At 43.0% G+C, this 13,699-nt stretch overlaps 8 protein-coding genes across 8 annotated transcripts; 4 read left to right on the top strand and 4 right to left on the bottom strand.

Annotated features, from left to right (window-relative positions):
* Window positions 1–1,205: 1,205 nt before the first annotated feature.
* On the top strand, window positions 1,206–1,434 carry SS1G_05063 (predicted protein; the record flags this gene model as incomplete). Its single annotated transcript, XM_001593585.1, has 2 exons — window positions 1,206–1,271; window positions 1,333–1,434. The coding sequence occupies 2 exons, from the start codon at window positions 1,206–1,208 to the stop codon at window positions 1,432–1,434; spliced, it is 168 nt and encodes a 55-aa protein (XP_001593635.1).
* A 746-nt stretch (window positions 1,435–2,180) lies between these two features.
* On the bottom strand, window positions 2,181–2,826 carry SS1G_05062 (predicted protein; the record flags this gene model as incomplete). Its single annotated transcript, XM_001593584.1, has 3 exons — window positions 2,181–2,278; window positions 2,336–2,371; window positions 2,808–2,826. The coding sequence occupies 3 exons, from the start codon at window positions 2,824–2,826 to the stop codon at window positions 2,181–2,183; spliced, it is 153 nt and encodes a 50-aa protein (XP_001593634.1).
* Window positions 2,827–4,207: 1,381 nt separating this feature from the next.
* On the top strand, window positions 4,208–5,814 carry SS1G_05061 (hypothetical protein; the record flags this gene model as incomplete). Its single annotated transcript, XM_001593583.1, has 5 exons — window positions 4,208–4,238; window positions 4,337–4,491; window positions 4,550–5,176; window positions 5,229–5,416; window positions 5,469–5,814. The coding sequence occupies 5 exons, from the start codon at window positions 4,208–4,210 to the stop codon at window positions 5,812–5,814; spliced, it is 1,347 nt and encodes a 448-aa protein (XP_001593633.1).
* Window positions 5,815–6,429: 615 nt separating this feature from the next.
* Window positions 6,430–8,547, bottom strand: SS1G_05060 (hypothetical protein; the record flags this gene model as incomplete). The annotated part of the gene is made up of 4 exons (XM_001593582.1): window positions 6,430–7,425; window positions 7,476–7,695; window positions 7,746–8,062; window positions 8,158–8,547. The coding sequence occupies 4 exons, from the start codon at window positions 8,545–8,547 to the stop codon at window positions 6,430–6,432; spliced, it is 1,923 nt and encodes a 640-aa protein (XP_001593632.1).
* A 1,284-nt stretch (window positions 8,548–9,831) lies between these two features.
* SS1G_05059 (predicted protein) lies at window positions 9,832–10,971 on the top strand (the record flags this gene model as incomplete). The annotated part of the gene is made up of 2 exons (XM_001593581.1): window positions 9,832–10,563; window positions 10,876–10,971. The coding sequence occupies 2 exons, from the start codon at window positions 9,832–9,834 to the stop codon at window positions 10,969–10,971; spliced, it is 828 nt and encodes a 275-aa protein (XP_001593631.1).
* Window positions 10,972–11,637: 666 nt separating this feature from the next.
* On the bottom strand, window positions 11,638–12,405 carry SS1G_05058 (hypothetical protein; the record flags this gene model as incomplete). Its single annotated transcript, XM_001593580.1, has 2 exons — window positions 11,638–11,945; window positions 12,015–12,405. 2 exons carry the CDS (start codon window positions 12,403–12,405, stop codon window positions 11,638–11,640), a joined length of 699 nt encoding a protein of 232 aa, XP_001593630.1.
* Window positions 12,406–12,619: 214 nt separating this feature from the next.
* On the top strand, window positions 12,620–13,197 carry SS1G_05057 (predicted protein; the record flags this gene model as incomplete). Its single annotated transcript, XM_001593579.1, has 3 exons — window positions 12,620–12,807; window positions 12,913–13,080; window positions 13,122–13,197. The coding sequence occupies 3 exons, from the start codon at window positions 12,620–12,622 to the stop codon at window positions 13,195–13,197; spliced, it is 432 nt and encodes a 143-aa protein (XP_001593629.1).
* A 47-nt stretch (window positions 13,198–13,244) lies between these two features.
* Window positions 13,245–13,526, bottom strand: SS1G_05056 (predicted protein; the record flags this gene model as incomplete). Its single annotated transcript, XM_001593578.1, has 1 exon — window positions 13,245–13,526. The coding sequence occupies one exon, from the start codon at window positions 13,524–13,526 to the stop codon at window positions 13,245–13,247; it is 282 nt and encodes a 93-aa protein (XP_001593628.1).
* Window positions 13,527–13,699: the final 173 nt, after the last annotated feature.

Below are 13,699 nucleotides of genomic sequence, written 5' to 3'. Positions count from 1 at the left end.
CTGTCGACGCGTCGCAATCAATGAATTTCAACGCATATCAAGATCTATCTGTGCCCCGATATTTAGTTAGTACCGTATCACCATGGCAATGAGGGAAAGATAAGATGGCACTGACATGAACTCGGTCGCATACTGCAAATAAACTGACTGATTCGAAAAGCTAATTAACAGTAAAAAGGATGAAAAAGTCAAGAGAAGTCGTCGATTAAAATAGGGAAGGAAGAAGACGAAAAGGCAACAGAAAAATACTAGAGATGGTCCGCAAGTTTTACTAGGTGAGGAGTTTGTTGCATGGACTCAAGTCAGATTTAGCACATTTATATGAATGAAGGTGCTACTGTAGGTAGGTAACAGCTTTGCGCAATACCATACCGACGACGTGTGGGGTAAGGAAGAAAAGTAAGTTAAACTGAGTTGATGAATTAAAATGCCTAAATTTTCATGAACCATGAGCCCAAGCTCTAAGAGTCATATTCTAATCCTTGTATTATGCATGAATGGTGTTTGGTGGTTTTAGTGTACCATCAATACAATTATTAACATCTCCAGAGCCAGTAGAAAAAGTGCCACATTCGTAGAAACCAACAAGCCCGTTTCTGCCACAAAAAGGTTGGATGAACGCTTGTACGCCCTACTTTCCTACAAAACTCAGGGCGTTGTTCTGCAGCTCTTCTAGTTGGTGGTATTACTTGCCAGGGAGTGCATTCAATATGTATACTCGGTTTGCCTCGTCGCTGCTTAGAATTCTAGGAGAGGTGCAAGCATGTGATTGGTTGAAGTTCTATTTATATTCTCGGGAATAGCTTCAACTTGGCAACCTTTACGGTGAACGCTTTTGTATAGCTACATCTGTATAGTTTATTGTCTAACTCTGGTGAGAACCCGGATTCTTGGTCTCAATTAATTTATGCAAATAGTTCAAATCTCGACTTGGTTTCATACATCGTGGCGACGATTAGTGGAGATATATGTGAACTAAGATACAATATTGCGTGCTAATTTGGTTTTTAGCCACAATCATGGCAGCATATTGCTAGTTGGCTCACCGAGGTGCTTGAGATTAGCTACCCCTCTCATATCATTGTCTTTAAATCCTCCTGCTTTGCCCCGTAGCGCCCTGCCTCTGATGACTATCCATTCCATACCTCAATACTTTCCTCAAAGCATTATATTACCTCATCTCATCACTTAAATCCTGATTAAGAATGTGGAACCAATTTGGACAGCTTTTCAGTGGCCGTTCATGTGGGTTTTATCATCTACAATCGCTCGTAGGTTTGGATAATGGCATTTCGAAACGAATGTGATAGCATCCATGTACCACTTTCATAGACCTGGGGGTTTGCAAAGGAGGGTTACAGTAAAGTCGTCGGAGAGAAATTCGGTATAGTAGTATTGAGGCTGAGACATCGAACAAGGAAGAAACTATTTTGATCGTTCGTAGTAGTCATTGTAATCTTAGGCTGAAGCTAGAAGACCGAGGGAAACCCTACTTGTATAGACTACTAATCACAGTACTGATAGGTAATTAATCGAGGTTAATTAGCGCGGCTTTCTGCAGAGAGAATAAAAGAGTGCACAAAGACAAGTACCTGATTTCTGTGGATAATTCATGCATTCACAATGCCCTAACTTTCCCTCATTCAGCCCTCAAATATTGGGATGGACTGCATTCTTAACAGCCCACTTCGTGAAGTAAAGCATTATGCCTGCCTATTTGCCTTTGATGGGATCGTGAGCCATTCATTTCTACCTGCTACAGGTGTTCAAGTTTGCATTTCTCCGTTCTTCACTTCAACCAAAGCTTCGGTGTACTGTAAAGTTCAATCTTGCCACGACACGTCCCGGTTGTATAAATAGCTGGGCTGGGCCAAGCCAACGACCAAGAAAGCACTGGCTACCGCCCAGAAGTTTGGCAGGCTGATTAAAATAAGGAGAGCTCTTTTGTAGAGTAACTATTTGCGGCTTCAATGAGGACAGCTTTTCGTAGATGCTGAGACTTAGTAAGGGTGCGTAACCCAAACGATTCTTTATATTTTTTCGGCTAAAAATCCTGAAGTTGATACTAATATGCATCAATTGATCCCATTGCAGCTCGAATTTTCATCACCGATTTCGTACTGTGAACATATAACGTTTGATCATCGCTGCTGTCGTCTCTTTTTCTGCCAAAGAGTTCATCAACCGTGGTTCCAGAAACCGTTTTTTAAACTTTTATCCCCAATTTTTTCATTATTTTCGCTCATTTCACCATGCTCCTCGATGAAATTGCCGCCCGCTGCTTATCTTTTGACAAGTTTTAGCCTTGCACCGTACTTCCCTCACTAAGCAATACCATCTTCGACAAGCGTGCCATTGTCTCCTGCCTTGACTATTTTTTGCTTATGAGGTCCGATATCAATGGCAAACAGGAAGTCAAGTATAAAGCAAACTGTACTGGTTTTTTAACAGCAATGTTGGACTGTTGCTATGAAGGCGACTGTCTTATGGTGCTTGTACTAGAACTCAAACGCAGCTTCGATGGATGGGGTATTCTCCATGTTACCCAGAGCAGTGAGAACGAAGGTGAGGAAAAGTTTTTGAGCGCAGGCCTGGAGACCTAGAAGGTTAAGACTTTGAGTGGGTATTGGTGGTGGACTGTTCGTTCATAGTGATCTTTGGTGGGTGGGTGGGTTTCCTGAGAGCTTGAGTCAGCTGAAGAAAGATCGGCATCTTGTCTCTAAATAGTACGAGCAAAAGAAGTTAATCCTTTAAGGGATTGACAATGACTATCTGATATCTTGACTTGTCATGGAAATAGTGCTTACTTCGAACAACACCTGCCATATAGTTTATTCAGGCGTGGAGATTGAAATGGCATGGCAATGGGAAGGTCTAGCATTACTTATAATGGGGATTTTGGATAGCAAACATCTGTTTCTTGTACCACGTAAGCTTCAGCCGGCCAATTTGGCGACGTGATGATATAATCATCCAGTTACCATAATTGAGGTGCGGAAGATCAGCTCAAGTATCTTGAAGGAAGTTAGAATTTGACTGTGTTCATTCACTGACACCTTGCAACCTATATCCTTTCATGGTGGTGGTCAATATCAACAAACGAACGGTATGTTTCGGCAAAATACCCTTTGCCTCTTCTCGAGTGAGTAAAGTAGGCTTGGTTACTGAAAATACCAAATAAAAACCTAGCCAATTGTCTCTAGTATCGCATTGATTTGTGACTGCACTAAAGGGTCGACAACGGAGTGTATTGAGGAGCTTAAGCCTTAAGACCTGCCAAGATTCCCTGTTAAAAGTTAAGAATTATTAGATCGAAGAGAAACTATTGCCATTTGGTGCGTAAATATGATCGAAATATCTGAACTTTTTATCTGTGGGTCTCCAGCACTGGCTGGATAGGCATGAACGATAACAATGTTGGATGCGAAAAATATGATAGCGCGTTTGGAAGTATACTGCAATAAAACTTAAAAATTAGGCAAGAGAGTAAAACCGTGCGAAATAATAGATCTCATAATGTTCGAAGATCGAGATATCAAATCGTAGCTAGAGCGTCAAATTCGAGCTGGATACAATCTGAATGCCGTGATTAACGATGGAGTATCGAAAATTGGGACAAGAACGATACCTACATAGAGACAAAAGCCGAGTTGGTTATCATCCGACTTCCATGCTCTATGTAACCCCAATAAATCCTGTTAATAATCGAATTGAGATATTGCCGTCGCATTGCATTGAATCGATGCATGCTACATTTGTACACGGACATCATTACGAGGTGTAGATTAGGAATGATATGCAATAATAGCCATCAAGGTACGCAGTTGGCTTTTTTTTTCTCCCGGAATACCTTCTTTGGTCATCCAATAATATACATGTCCTTTCAAATCAGCCAGGATGGCAAAATAGTCGCAGTGTTTCCTGTTCCTGACATGGTGGGCTGAGAAGTGTTCTTATAGGTTGATGATCACGGCGGCTCGAAGACAAATTTGGCACCTCGGCGGCAAACATAGGGCGTTGTTGACCATAGATATGCTCCATATATAGTGTATCACATATTGTAATAGGGTGTGAGACAAGTAGAAAAAGAATAAGTTGAACCTTCGCCTCTTCATGGTACTCGAGTTATCATATTTCTTTCCACATGAAAAACAATCAGACAAAAAAAAGACGACGAGATAACTTTTCAGAGTAACAAATATTAATTATGGTTCGAATGACTTTGGGAACGGCAGCGGGTATGTAGAAAATGCTAGGGCTTCGGTTCGGCACTTGACAGCCCCGAGCTCCCCCACCAATCATCCTTTGTGAGACCCACTGACATCCTTCTGAAAAGTATCGCTTGCTCTCTCCATGATCAATGCCGTATCAGCAACAGCAGGATTCGTCGCCAAAGATGACAGCATCTCATTTGCTCTGAACATACCAGAGAAAAATCCCAACAATGATTTATATTTCAGCATATCAGGTCCGAGCAGTTGCTCCTGGATTGTGAGTTCAAATACCCACACAAGCAAACAAATCAATGCGTCTAATCTGATGAACATAGGCTGTGGGCATGGGATCAGATAAGATGAAAAACTCCCTCATGTTTATGATGTATGCCGATTCGACGGGGAACAATGTAACTCTCAGTCCTCGAATAGCTACCGGTGAAAATGAACCATCGCATACCAAGGATATCGTGGTTGAAGCTTTTGCCGGCACACGAATTTTCAACGATACCTTCACGTGGAATGGGAGATGTCGGAATTGTACCTCGTGGAAAGGAGGGTCCATAGGCCCTACAAATATGGAGGCAAACTTCATATGGGCCACTGGACCACCGGGAAACATAAATTCCAATTCGTTGCATGCCAATATCAAAAGACATGATACGTATGGAGTTTTTGCCATGGATTTGTCGAAAGCGATAGGCGCTGCAGCTGTACCTGCAGTCCCAACTTCGAATTCCAAAGGTTCTTCCCAGTTTTCCGAGAAAGCGGATGGTAATGTCTCGTCGGCTGCCCATGCTGTCTTGATGGTTTTGGTATTCGTAGGCCTTTTGCCATTAGGTCTAGTTATTTTGAGGTTTTTTAATTGTCCCAGATGGCATGCTCTCAACCAGACTATATCTCTTATGATTGCCATCATAGGTCTTGGAATAGGTGCTCAAATGGGCACACTTTACAATCGGGTATGTTTTATTTTCCTTGATTTCAAGGTTGCTTCTCTAATACAAATTACAGACGAAAGGTTTCAAATCCGGACATCAGATCTTTGGCCTCATTATTGTGGTAGCCATGGTCGGACAGTGGATCCTTGGTTTCCTCCACCACCGAATGTACAAGAAAACCTCAACGCCTACCAAATTCGCCCCTATCCACGTCTGGTTAGGTCGTATTATCATCCCAGCTGGAATCATAAACGGATTTATGTAAGTATCCTCAAACTGTACTTCCATGATACCCTACCTAACACAACAACAGTGGCTTCCCTCTTGCTCTTAACCCTAAATTTGACTACGCACTCCTAGCCTGCACACTCCTTATTATAATAATCTTCGCCCCTCTTCTATTCTGGGGCTACAAACGTCGTCAAGCTAAAGAAATCGAAGCAATTACAAGCGAGACAGAAGGCTATCAAGCAGAGCCCTGGAGAGCCCCTCAGGCCCAGTATGATATCAATCTGAATCAGATGAACATGGGCTCTGCCTATGGAGTACCTCCTTCTTACAATGCGGCTGCACAACAACATATGCAGCAGCAGCAACAACAGACTCCGGGTCAATCATCGCATAATCTTCCAATGCAGCAGGGAATGCAGTTTGTTTAAGGAACGAGTTCGATACCACAGAACCCCTGGTTTTTGTAAGGAAGCCTTAACATTCCATGAGGATGAAATATCTGGACTATTGAGCGTAGCAAAGGGGATATACATATGATTCTAGTATTTACGGGCGAAGGAACAGGAACTTCTTAATCAGTCATATTGGACTAAGGATTCAGGAATTGGAATACCGACTAAGTTCAGTAGGGGCGGGGCATAACGGGGCGTTCGGCGTGGTGCGTGATAGCACGGGAGGAAAAATGGATAATTTCATTATGTATGGCCTGGTTGCCAACATAAGAGAAATGCCGTTTTAGGTTAATTTTTCGTTTTTATGAATACCATTAATTAACATATATTCAATAATGCACAGTTCTACACCATTTGGAATTTTTAGACTATTTGAGATACATGATTATGTAATCTTAGGTTGAATCATCTTAAACGATGTAATTCATTCCAGATATGTATTGTAAAAATATATAATATGTAATTATCATTATCCTGGGTACTGTATTTATCTCCAAAACCTCCAAACTCCAATTTCGTTTTCTATATCCAATATCGTAATCTTATATCATCCTCTAGCCACCCCACTTCCACCTCCACCTCCACTAAAGGTTAAACATTATACCCCAACTCCCTATTCCTAACCCTCGCCTCCTCCTCCGCCTCCTCATCCCCCTCCAACCAAATCTCATGCCCATCCCCCTCCCTCACAAACGTACTCGCCAAACACGTCACCCCCGCCATACCAGCCAAAACCCAAAACACCAATCCCACATATCCGCTACTTAATCCCACTCCGTAAAGATAGCCCCCAAGAGCAGGTCCTACCGTTCTCGCTGCACTACTGGCTGTTTGACCTATACCGTGGATCGTACCTAGGACAGATGGGTGGGGCGAGCAATTGTTGATTAGGATTGTGGTTGCTGGACCGGCGAATGTACGGGAGATGGTTTGGATGAGGAGGACGAGGGTTAGAGAGGTCCAGATTAGAGGGCCGGTTTTTTGGGATGGTGGGGGAGAGAGGGAGGGGATGAGTGAGAGGAATGGGGCGAGGGTGTAGGCGATTGGGAATCCGTGGAGAAAGATGCGCCAGCTGCGGATGGTGCCGAGACGTGTGTTTACTATGGGATACAAGAATAGTTGCATGGTTATACCGATCATGCCTAGAATGGACATGGCAAGACCAACATCGCGAGGTGGAAGACCGATACCACCGGTGAATTTGAGGGGTGGGTGTGGGGTGTAGTCTGCGGGAAGAGATTTGGAAGGGTGCGAGGGATTGTAAGCGGGTGTGCTAAGGAATGAATACCAAATGCTCTGAAAAGTTCCCATTGAAAACGCGAGTAAAGCGTGAGATACCAGTGTGCATACCACATTATATGTGAAAATTTGACGGAATGGTAATCGATTTTTATAGCGAGGTGCAACGCGCTTAGGCGATTTAGGTGTGATAGGGGTGGCACCGACAGTAGGCGACGAACCAGTGCTCGAAATAGCAGTGTATTCAGCTTTACTAGAACTTCCCTTGCGGAGGCGACGGAAGAAATGCTTGATAGCACGGCCAGTTTTAATGCCCCAATCCTCTTTATGAGCATAAATTTCATGTGTCTGTACAGGTCAGCATGACTTAACGTTAGTTAGGAAATTTGAAGACTTACTTCCTCAAGGGCAAATATAACCGCAAGACAGGCTGAGGCAAGGAAAAAGGCACTAAGTAAGTTCGGAGGTGCATATGGATACTTTTCTAGCCATTTGATACCTCCGAATACACTTGGATAACTTCCTGCTGGATCAGCTAAAAGGCCACCCAAGATTGGTCCAATGATAGTTCCAATATTCCCGCACATTGGTAATAACAAGAAAGCACGGCTCTGGTATCTAACCACCGTTAGTATTTTATACATTCAAGGAAAGATGCGACATCTTACTTCTTTTCCTTGACAATTTCGCTAATCATGGTTCTCATGACGCCCACATTTCCATTGAGTGCACCACCGATCATTCTAAATGCCAGCGCTTGCCAGAAGTTTTGTGCAAAACCAAAACCTAAACACGAGAATGCAGTACCACTTAGACCTATCAATAGAACCCTCTTCCTACCTGAACGATCAGAAAGTCGTCCCCATAACATAGCAGTAGTTAATTGGGCCAATGCAAAAGAACCCGCCATGATACCTGCCTGAGATGCAATGACTGAATCTGGTAGTGAGGGATCAAAAGATTTTAATTGGTAGAATAGATAACTCTGTCATGTGCATTAGTATGTCCCCTGGAAATCTTATAAATTTTGACTTGAATATGAAATTAAAAACAAGTAGTCGAAATGGATCTAGCACTTACCCTCAAACTAGTCTGCACAAGGGGCTCGGATAACCTCGCGCAAGTAAGAATAGCCAACTGTCTCTTGTGCGGTAAACTACTCCAAGCTACAGGACCCTCCTTTTCTGGTTCTGTAGTTGGAATCTCGATTTGTAGGTCTTCATTGTTTTCTTCTTCTATGACAGATTCCCGTCGTTGTAGAGGCCGTTTTCCGTGTGTTTGTTCTCCAGATTTGATTGGAGCATGTGTAGTGGTTTGCGACACAGTACCATAAGAATTTCTACCATCGTTGGAAGTGTTTATTGATGTTTCCTCATTAGATTCTTCTTCTATAGGCTTTTTTCTTCTGTTCCGGGACTGATTTGTCGATACATCTGAGCTGTTTGAACTTTTAGAATTATTGCCAGGCATTTTTGTGATGGAGTCGAAGTGCAGGTTCGTGGTGCATATAAAAATGTCAAGGCTCTTGGCGCAGCTTAGGATATTTGCAGAATTTATAAAAATCCTTCAAAACTTGCAAGAAGGCCAGGACCAACAATAGCCATAGTTTGATGACTCCAACAAAAAAGAATGTATTATCGGTTGTAGAAATGGTTGACCACCAGACGGCCACGGCAAACCATTCAAATAAAGAGATTCCCGCGATGTTCCGAGGGTCGAGATATCCGCGTCAGCTCATGTGATTGGTTCGTTGGTAGTGAATGCAGCGTCATAGAGACAGGTACCAAAAGCCTGTCATGAGAAAAATCCTTGTTAGAAAACTGACATAGCCACAACGGCCTCGATCCAGGATGGGACTATGTCGTACCGACTTCCTTCGTCGGTGATATTTTTGCTACGGGAATATGCTACAACAACTCATAACGGTAGACTTTTACCTAGATTTGTCGGAATGGTGGAGTTAAGTAGTATTCAATTGATGCGCGGCCGCAAAGGATGGCAGTAGGTAGTTGTAGATGGTAATCTTAGTTAGGTATTCATTCAATATAGTTATTGAACTGCGGTCATGGTAAATTTGACATGTCGAAGTCTCGATTCAATTCACCAATGTGAATAATTGAGATCCAACTATACCTACCTACCTCAAGTGTGATGTGATTCCTGGGGGCTACACCTTTGTCGTTGAGCCTGGCACAGCTGCTCCGTATAAGTCAAGCATTATGATAGTACTGGTTCAACAACGAATCCTAAATATGGATAGTTTCTTAGTGTTTTATATTATCCGCTCTTTTGGTGTGGAAAACCAAGATACCCTTAGTGGAATAGGGACGTGGTGTTGGTCTGGGAGGTGAATTTGAATCCCGTGAAGTCGAGCAGGAGATTGATGTTTAGCTTTCGAGTTCAATCATGTTGTCTCCAAATAATAATAGATTGACCAAAGTTTTTAGTGAAAAGATTCAATCGAGCTGCTTGTTAGAAAAGTGTCTGCGTTTATCTATGACTTTCGTACGCCTCCAGTTGTTGCTTCCAGACATGGGGCTGCTATTTGCATCGCACCTACCCTTTTCGAACCCTTGAAAATTTCTTCAATTGCCTACGACTCATGTTGCTGTGTTCCCGGCTCCAAGAAACTACTCCACCTCACCATAATCATAAGTCCAACCATTCTTACAACCTCTTTAGGGTCTGCTATTATCAAACATTCGTCAAAACGACTAAAATATGCTCAGGAGTTCCCCCAACGATTTCACCATCATGCCAAACAAAACGCCTTTCCGTGTGTACGAGGATCCTGAAGACAGGGAAGTACCACAATGCTGTAATGGCGATGGTGTCTGCCCGGTTTGCACTAAAGGAAATACAGCTCACCGTCGCTGTTCTCCCGAATGCAAAGGATGTCTGAATTGTGGTAGCCTTCTTCGTCAAAAGTTGAAACAGGAGCCGGGTGTATCAGCTGGTGGCGGTGTTATGCATTTCACCAAGTCAGCATCGACATCAGATCTCCTCTTCCAGGTCCCAGCAAACAATGAAAGCTCGAACGCTACAAAGGCCAGCCAGGCCCAATCTTTTAGGACTATGGATGCGGCCACATCTTCGTCCTTCTCAAAAATTTATGATGATGAAAATGTTACTCCTTCAAAACAAAGATATCAATCGTTATATCACTCGTCTACCAAAGGCCTTTTCGATCAACAAAACAGCTCGGAGGCTTCGGAGCCCGCTATGCAAACTCACCAACCTTACCACAACATCAAGAGCCCATCTTTGACTGGCAGTCAAGATTCGTTGATAGCAATTTCACCTACCAGACCATTAAGAGATGAACAACGTAGCCGTAGAGTGTCCAAGGCCGCTTTGCGAACGCATGCCGAAAAATTAAGAGCTGCCTTGGCGTGCCCTGTTGATGAACTTGCCCCAGGAAAGCCCACGTCTTCGAAGAAGGCTCCTCTGAAAAACAAGATAGAATCGCTTTGGAGGAAGATGAAGGTAAAGTAATGATCAATTTAATGCATGGCATACAATACTAAACCTTTCCTATAGCACGAGGTTAACGGGTATTTTAAAGAATTTCCGCGCGATGATCAGTTAACAAATGGGAACGCGGCAAAGATGGGGATGCAATGAGGCAGTAAGTTTCCGCAACTCTTTATCCCCAGAAACACACCATTCAATTTTCCGATCTATACTGTGTGGTTCAAATTCCACGACCAAGTTTCATCGCCATAGCATTTGTCAATACCAGACTTGCTTCGAAAACTGAAAACTCACATGACTAATATCCTCCATAGTCACCATCAGAATATAATAGACGAGACCGGAGTTGAGTGGAGAAAGACATTGGAGCAAGAGGAAACCTACTGTTTATACAGCGATTGCTTTAGTGGAGTTTGTTGAAGGAAGAATAGTATATATAATGTACTCAGCCGGCGTTTACGCCTTAATAATAATGACGGCTCTACCTTGAGCCTTTTCAGAACATCAATGTGGTCTTCAAGTGCCATTTAGACTAAATGTGACATCTGTGTTAAGACCAAGCCCATACAGGTTCGTCTGTATGTATCCTTGATTGATATCAGATGTAACTATAAATGAGGATAATAAATGTCTACCACTCGCCAGTGCACATATCCCGTGAGAGGTCTCGCCACGAGGAATCACCATGCGGAAATTCGAAATATGAAATGTAAAATGGAAGTATGTATGACAAATATAAGTAGATCTGGATGAGGCTTCAATAGGTATGAATACGTTTGTAAGCCTACTCTTTCTACTTGATCATCCCTAACGCTAGCAATGCTACGCTTCTATATTCCTATAACTCGAAATCATAATTTCGATGTTCTCTTCATCATCGTCATCATCGTCATCATCTTCATCATCGTCATCATCATCTGTCTTGTATCAATAGATACCTCTTATGCTGGTCCTCATTTTGAAGATCCTCAAGCTTACGCTCGACAGCATTCAAAACTTGAGAATTCCAATTGTCCATTCTAAGAGATCTTTCGCCTTCCAAAAGCCTTATTCGTATAATCTTTCACCTTGTAAACTCATCCTCATCTACAACAATTTCAAAGTCCCAGTAATTTGATCAATAACACTCTTTGGCGCCGGACCAATCCCCAACACAGTATGGCTTCCGCTCGCAATCTGCGTTCTGCCCGCATCTGCAATCTGCTCGGCCACAACCCCCAAGCTGAGAGCTTGTGCCTGTAGAGTATCCAATTCGTCCTCCGACTTCACTTGTAGCGCAACCTTTGCTTGGCCTTCCCGTTCCCAGCGTCGTAGAATCGAAGAATTGGGGTCTTTGCGGGTCATGGTCTTGTAACAGGCGAGGGTTGCGTGGGAACATTGTGCAGCAATTTTTCCTAGAAGAAAGGAATTTGTTAGATCTCGAAGTACAATGTAGGTGGTGGGAAATAGAATAGATTACATACCTTTCGTCATTCCCAAATCCGTTCTGACAACCAGTACCATTTTACATTCCTCCTTGTCATCCACTGGCTTGGCCTCAATCTTCTTCTTTTTGTCGACCTTTTTCGGCCCACTCCTCTCCATCACTCTCAATCCATCTCTTTTGTCAGCCTCGAACCCATTTCCCCAATTCGGCGCATGATCTAATATGGAAGCATCAATATCCTCTTCCGCGCTCTCTTCTTCGTCATCGTAATTAGCAATTCCCCGTGCTTTTGGTGCCTTGGGCATAAAAGGAATTGGGAAAAATCCAAGGCTCGACGCGATTCCAATCATGTATCCACTGAGACCGGCTATTATAGCAGTGCCTATCAGCATGGCCGTGGGACTCGGTGGTGCGCGCATATCTGCCATGGTTTTCTGGAAGTTCGGCGGCTGGAAAGATTTTATGGTGAAGAGAGAGTGGATCGCAGGTTTCAAAATTGAAGTTGAGGGAAGTAAGTTCAGGTAGCTAAGCTGCGTGGATTAAGTTTGTGAAAGTCTCGGTACTTCACACACTACGTTGTCATGGTTTCAGCCTTAAACATCAGGGGTCATGTTCTAGAACCCCGAATGGAACCTTCACACTATGAATACTCATCACAATCTGAGAGCCTCAAATTTCGACATTACAGCGCACGAATTCCGCCGTGTTGCCTGGACTTCAGGGCTCAAAAGTTGCGATGTGCAACAAAATCATTTTCGAGAGACAAGTGTCCAGGATTCTTCATGCATGGAGGCCATGAATCTGGTTTTCAAGGCTGCAATTATCTTTCTGTTTGTTTGCTTGTTTCTGTTGATGAGTGTAAGACTGCAAGACTGCAAGTGCATGAACGGCATTTCAATCCGGATGTATCGTGTCGCCCGTGGCAATTGACAAAGATTTCAATGCTCGGCGTACCGGAAGCCATATGGCGAGATGGGATTCAGTACACCTCGAGTGTTTTCGAAAAAGGGGCAGGCACTTCCATTAAGGATGCCTATGTTTGTTGGACCTGTTGAGGAGCTTGAGTTCAATTGCATCGGATTCAAAACTGGTACTTGGAGATGGTACAGCATCATCGTGCGAACTAGACTCAACATCAACACAGTTCCAACACAAGACCAGAATTACCTCAATCCCTAGGTGTTCTTGAACTCGCTCTTCATCCGACAAAGGCGCCCTAGATGTTCTCATCTTAATTATTATTATTTGAGCGAAGCCTAATGTATTTCTATTGGGCTCTTTTCTTTTTTCCTGTTCCATCAACCAGGTCGGAGAATCCATCTATTTTTCTTGAACTTGTTCTCTTTATTTTAGTAGTAACTTTTGGTACATCTTGACCAAGAAAGTTCTTTAGTATTACCATCATCTTTGAACACTTTTTCTTACCCATCATCATCTGGTGGTACAAAGGTGGATCATGGCTCTTTTGGATGGCTTCTTTCCATTCAAGAAGTCTTTGCAGACAATGGAATTCTAGCATGTGACTAGCAACATGTACCATAATGAGCATTATGACAGTTCACATGTACAACGAGCCATATGGACAAAAAGCCATATGGACAAAAAGCCATATGGACAAAAAGCCATATGGACAAAAAGCCATATGGACAAAAAGCCATATGGACAAAAAGCCATATGGACAAAAAGCCATATGGACAAAAAGCCATATGGACAAAAAGCCAT

The sequence above is a fragment of the Sclerotinia sclerotiorum genome, genomic scaffold (assembly GCF_000146945.2).
Source record: "Sclerotinia sclerotiorum 1980 UF-70 scaffold_6 genomic scaffold, whole genome shotgun sequence".
NCBI lineage: Eukaryota > Fungi > Ascomycota > Leotiomycetes > Helotiales > Sclerotiniaceae > Sclerotinia > Sclerotinia sclerotiorum.
The sequence above is the reverse complement of the archived record's forward strand: the minus strand, read 5'-3'. Positions and strand labels throughout refer to the sequence as shown.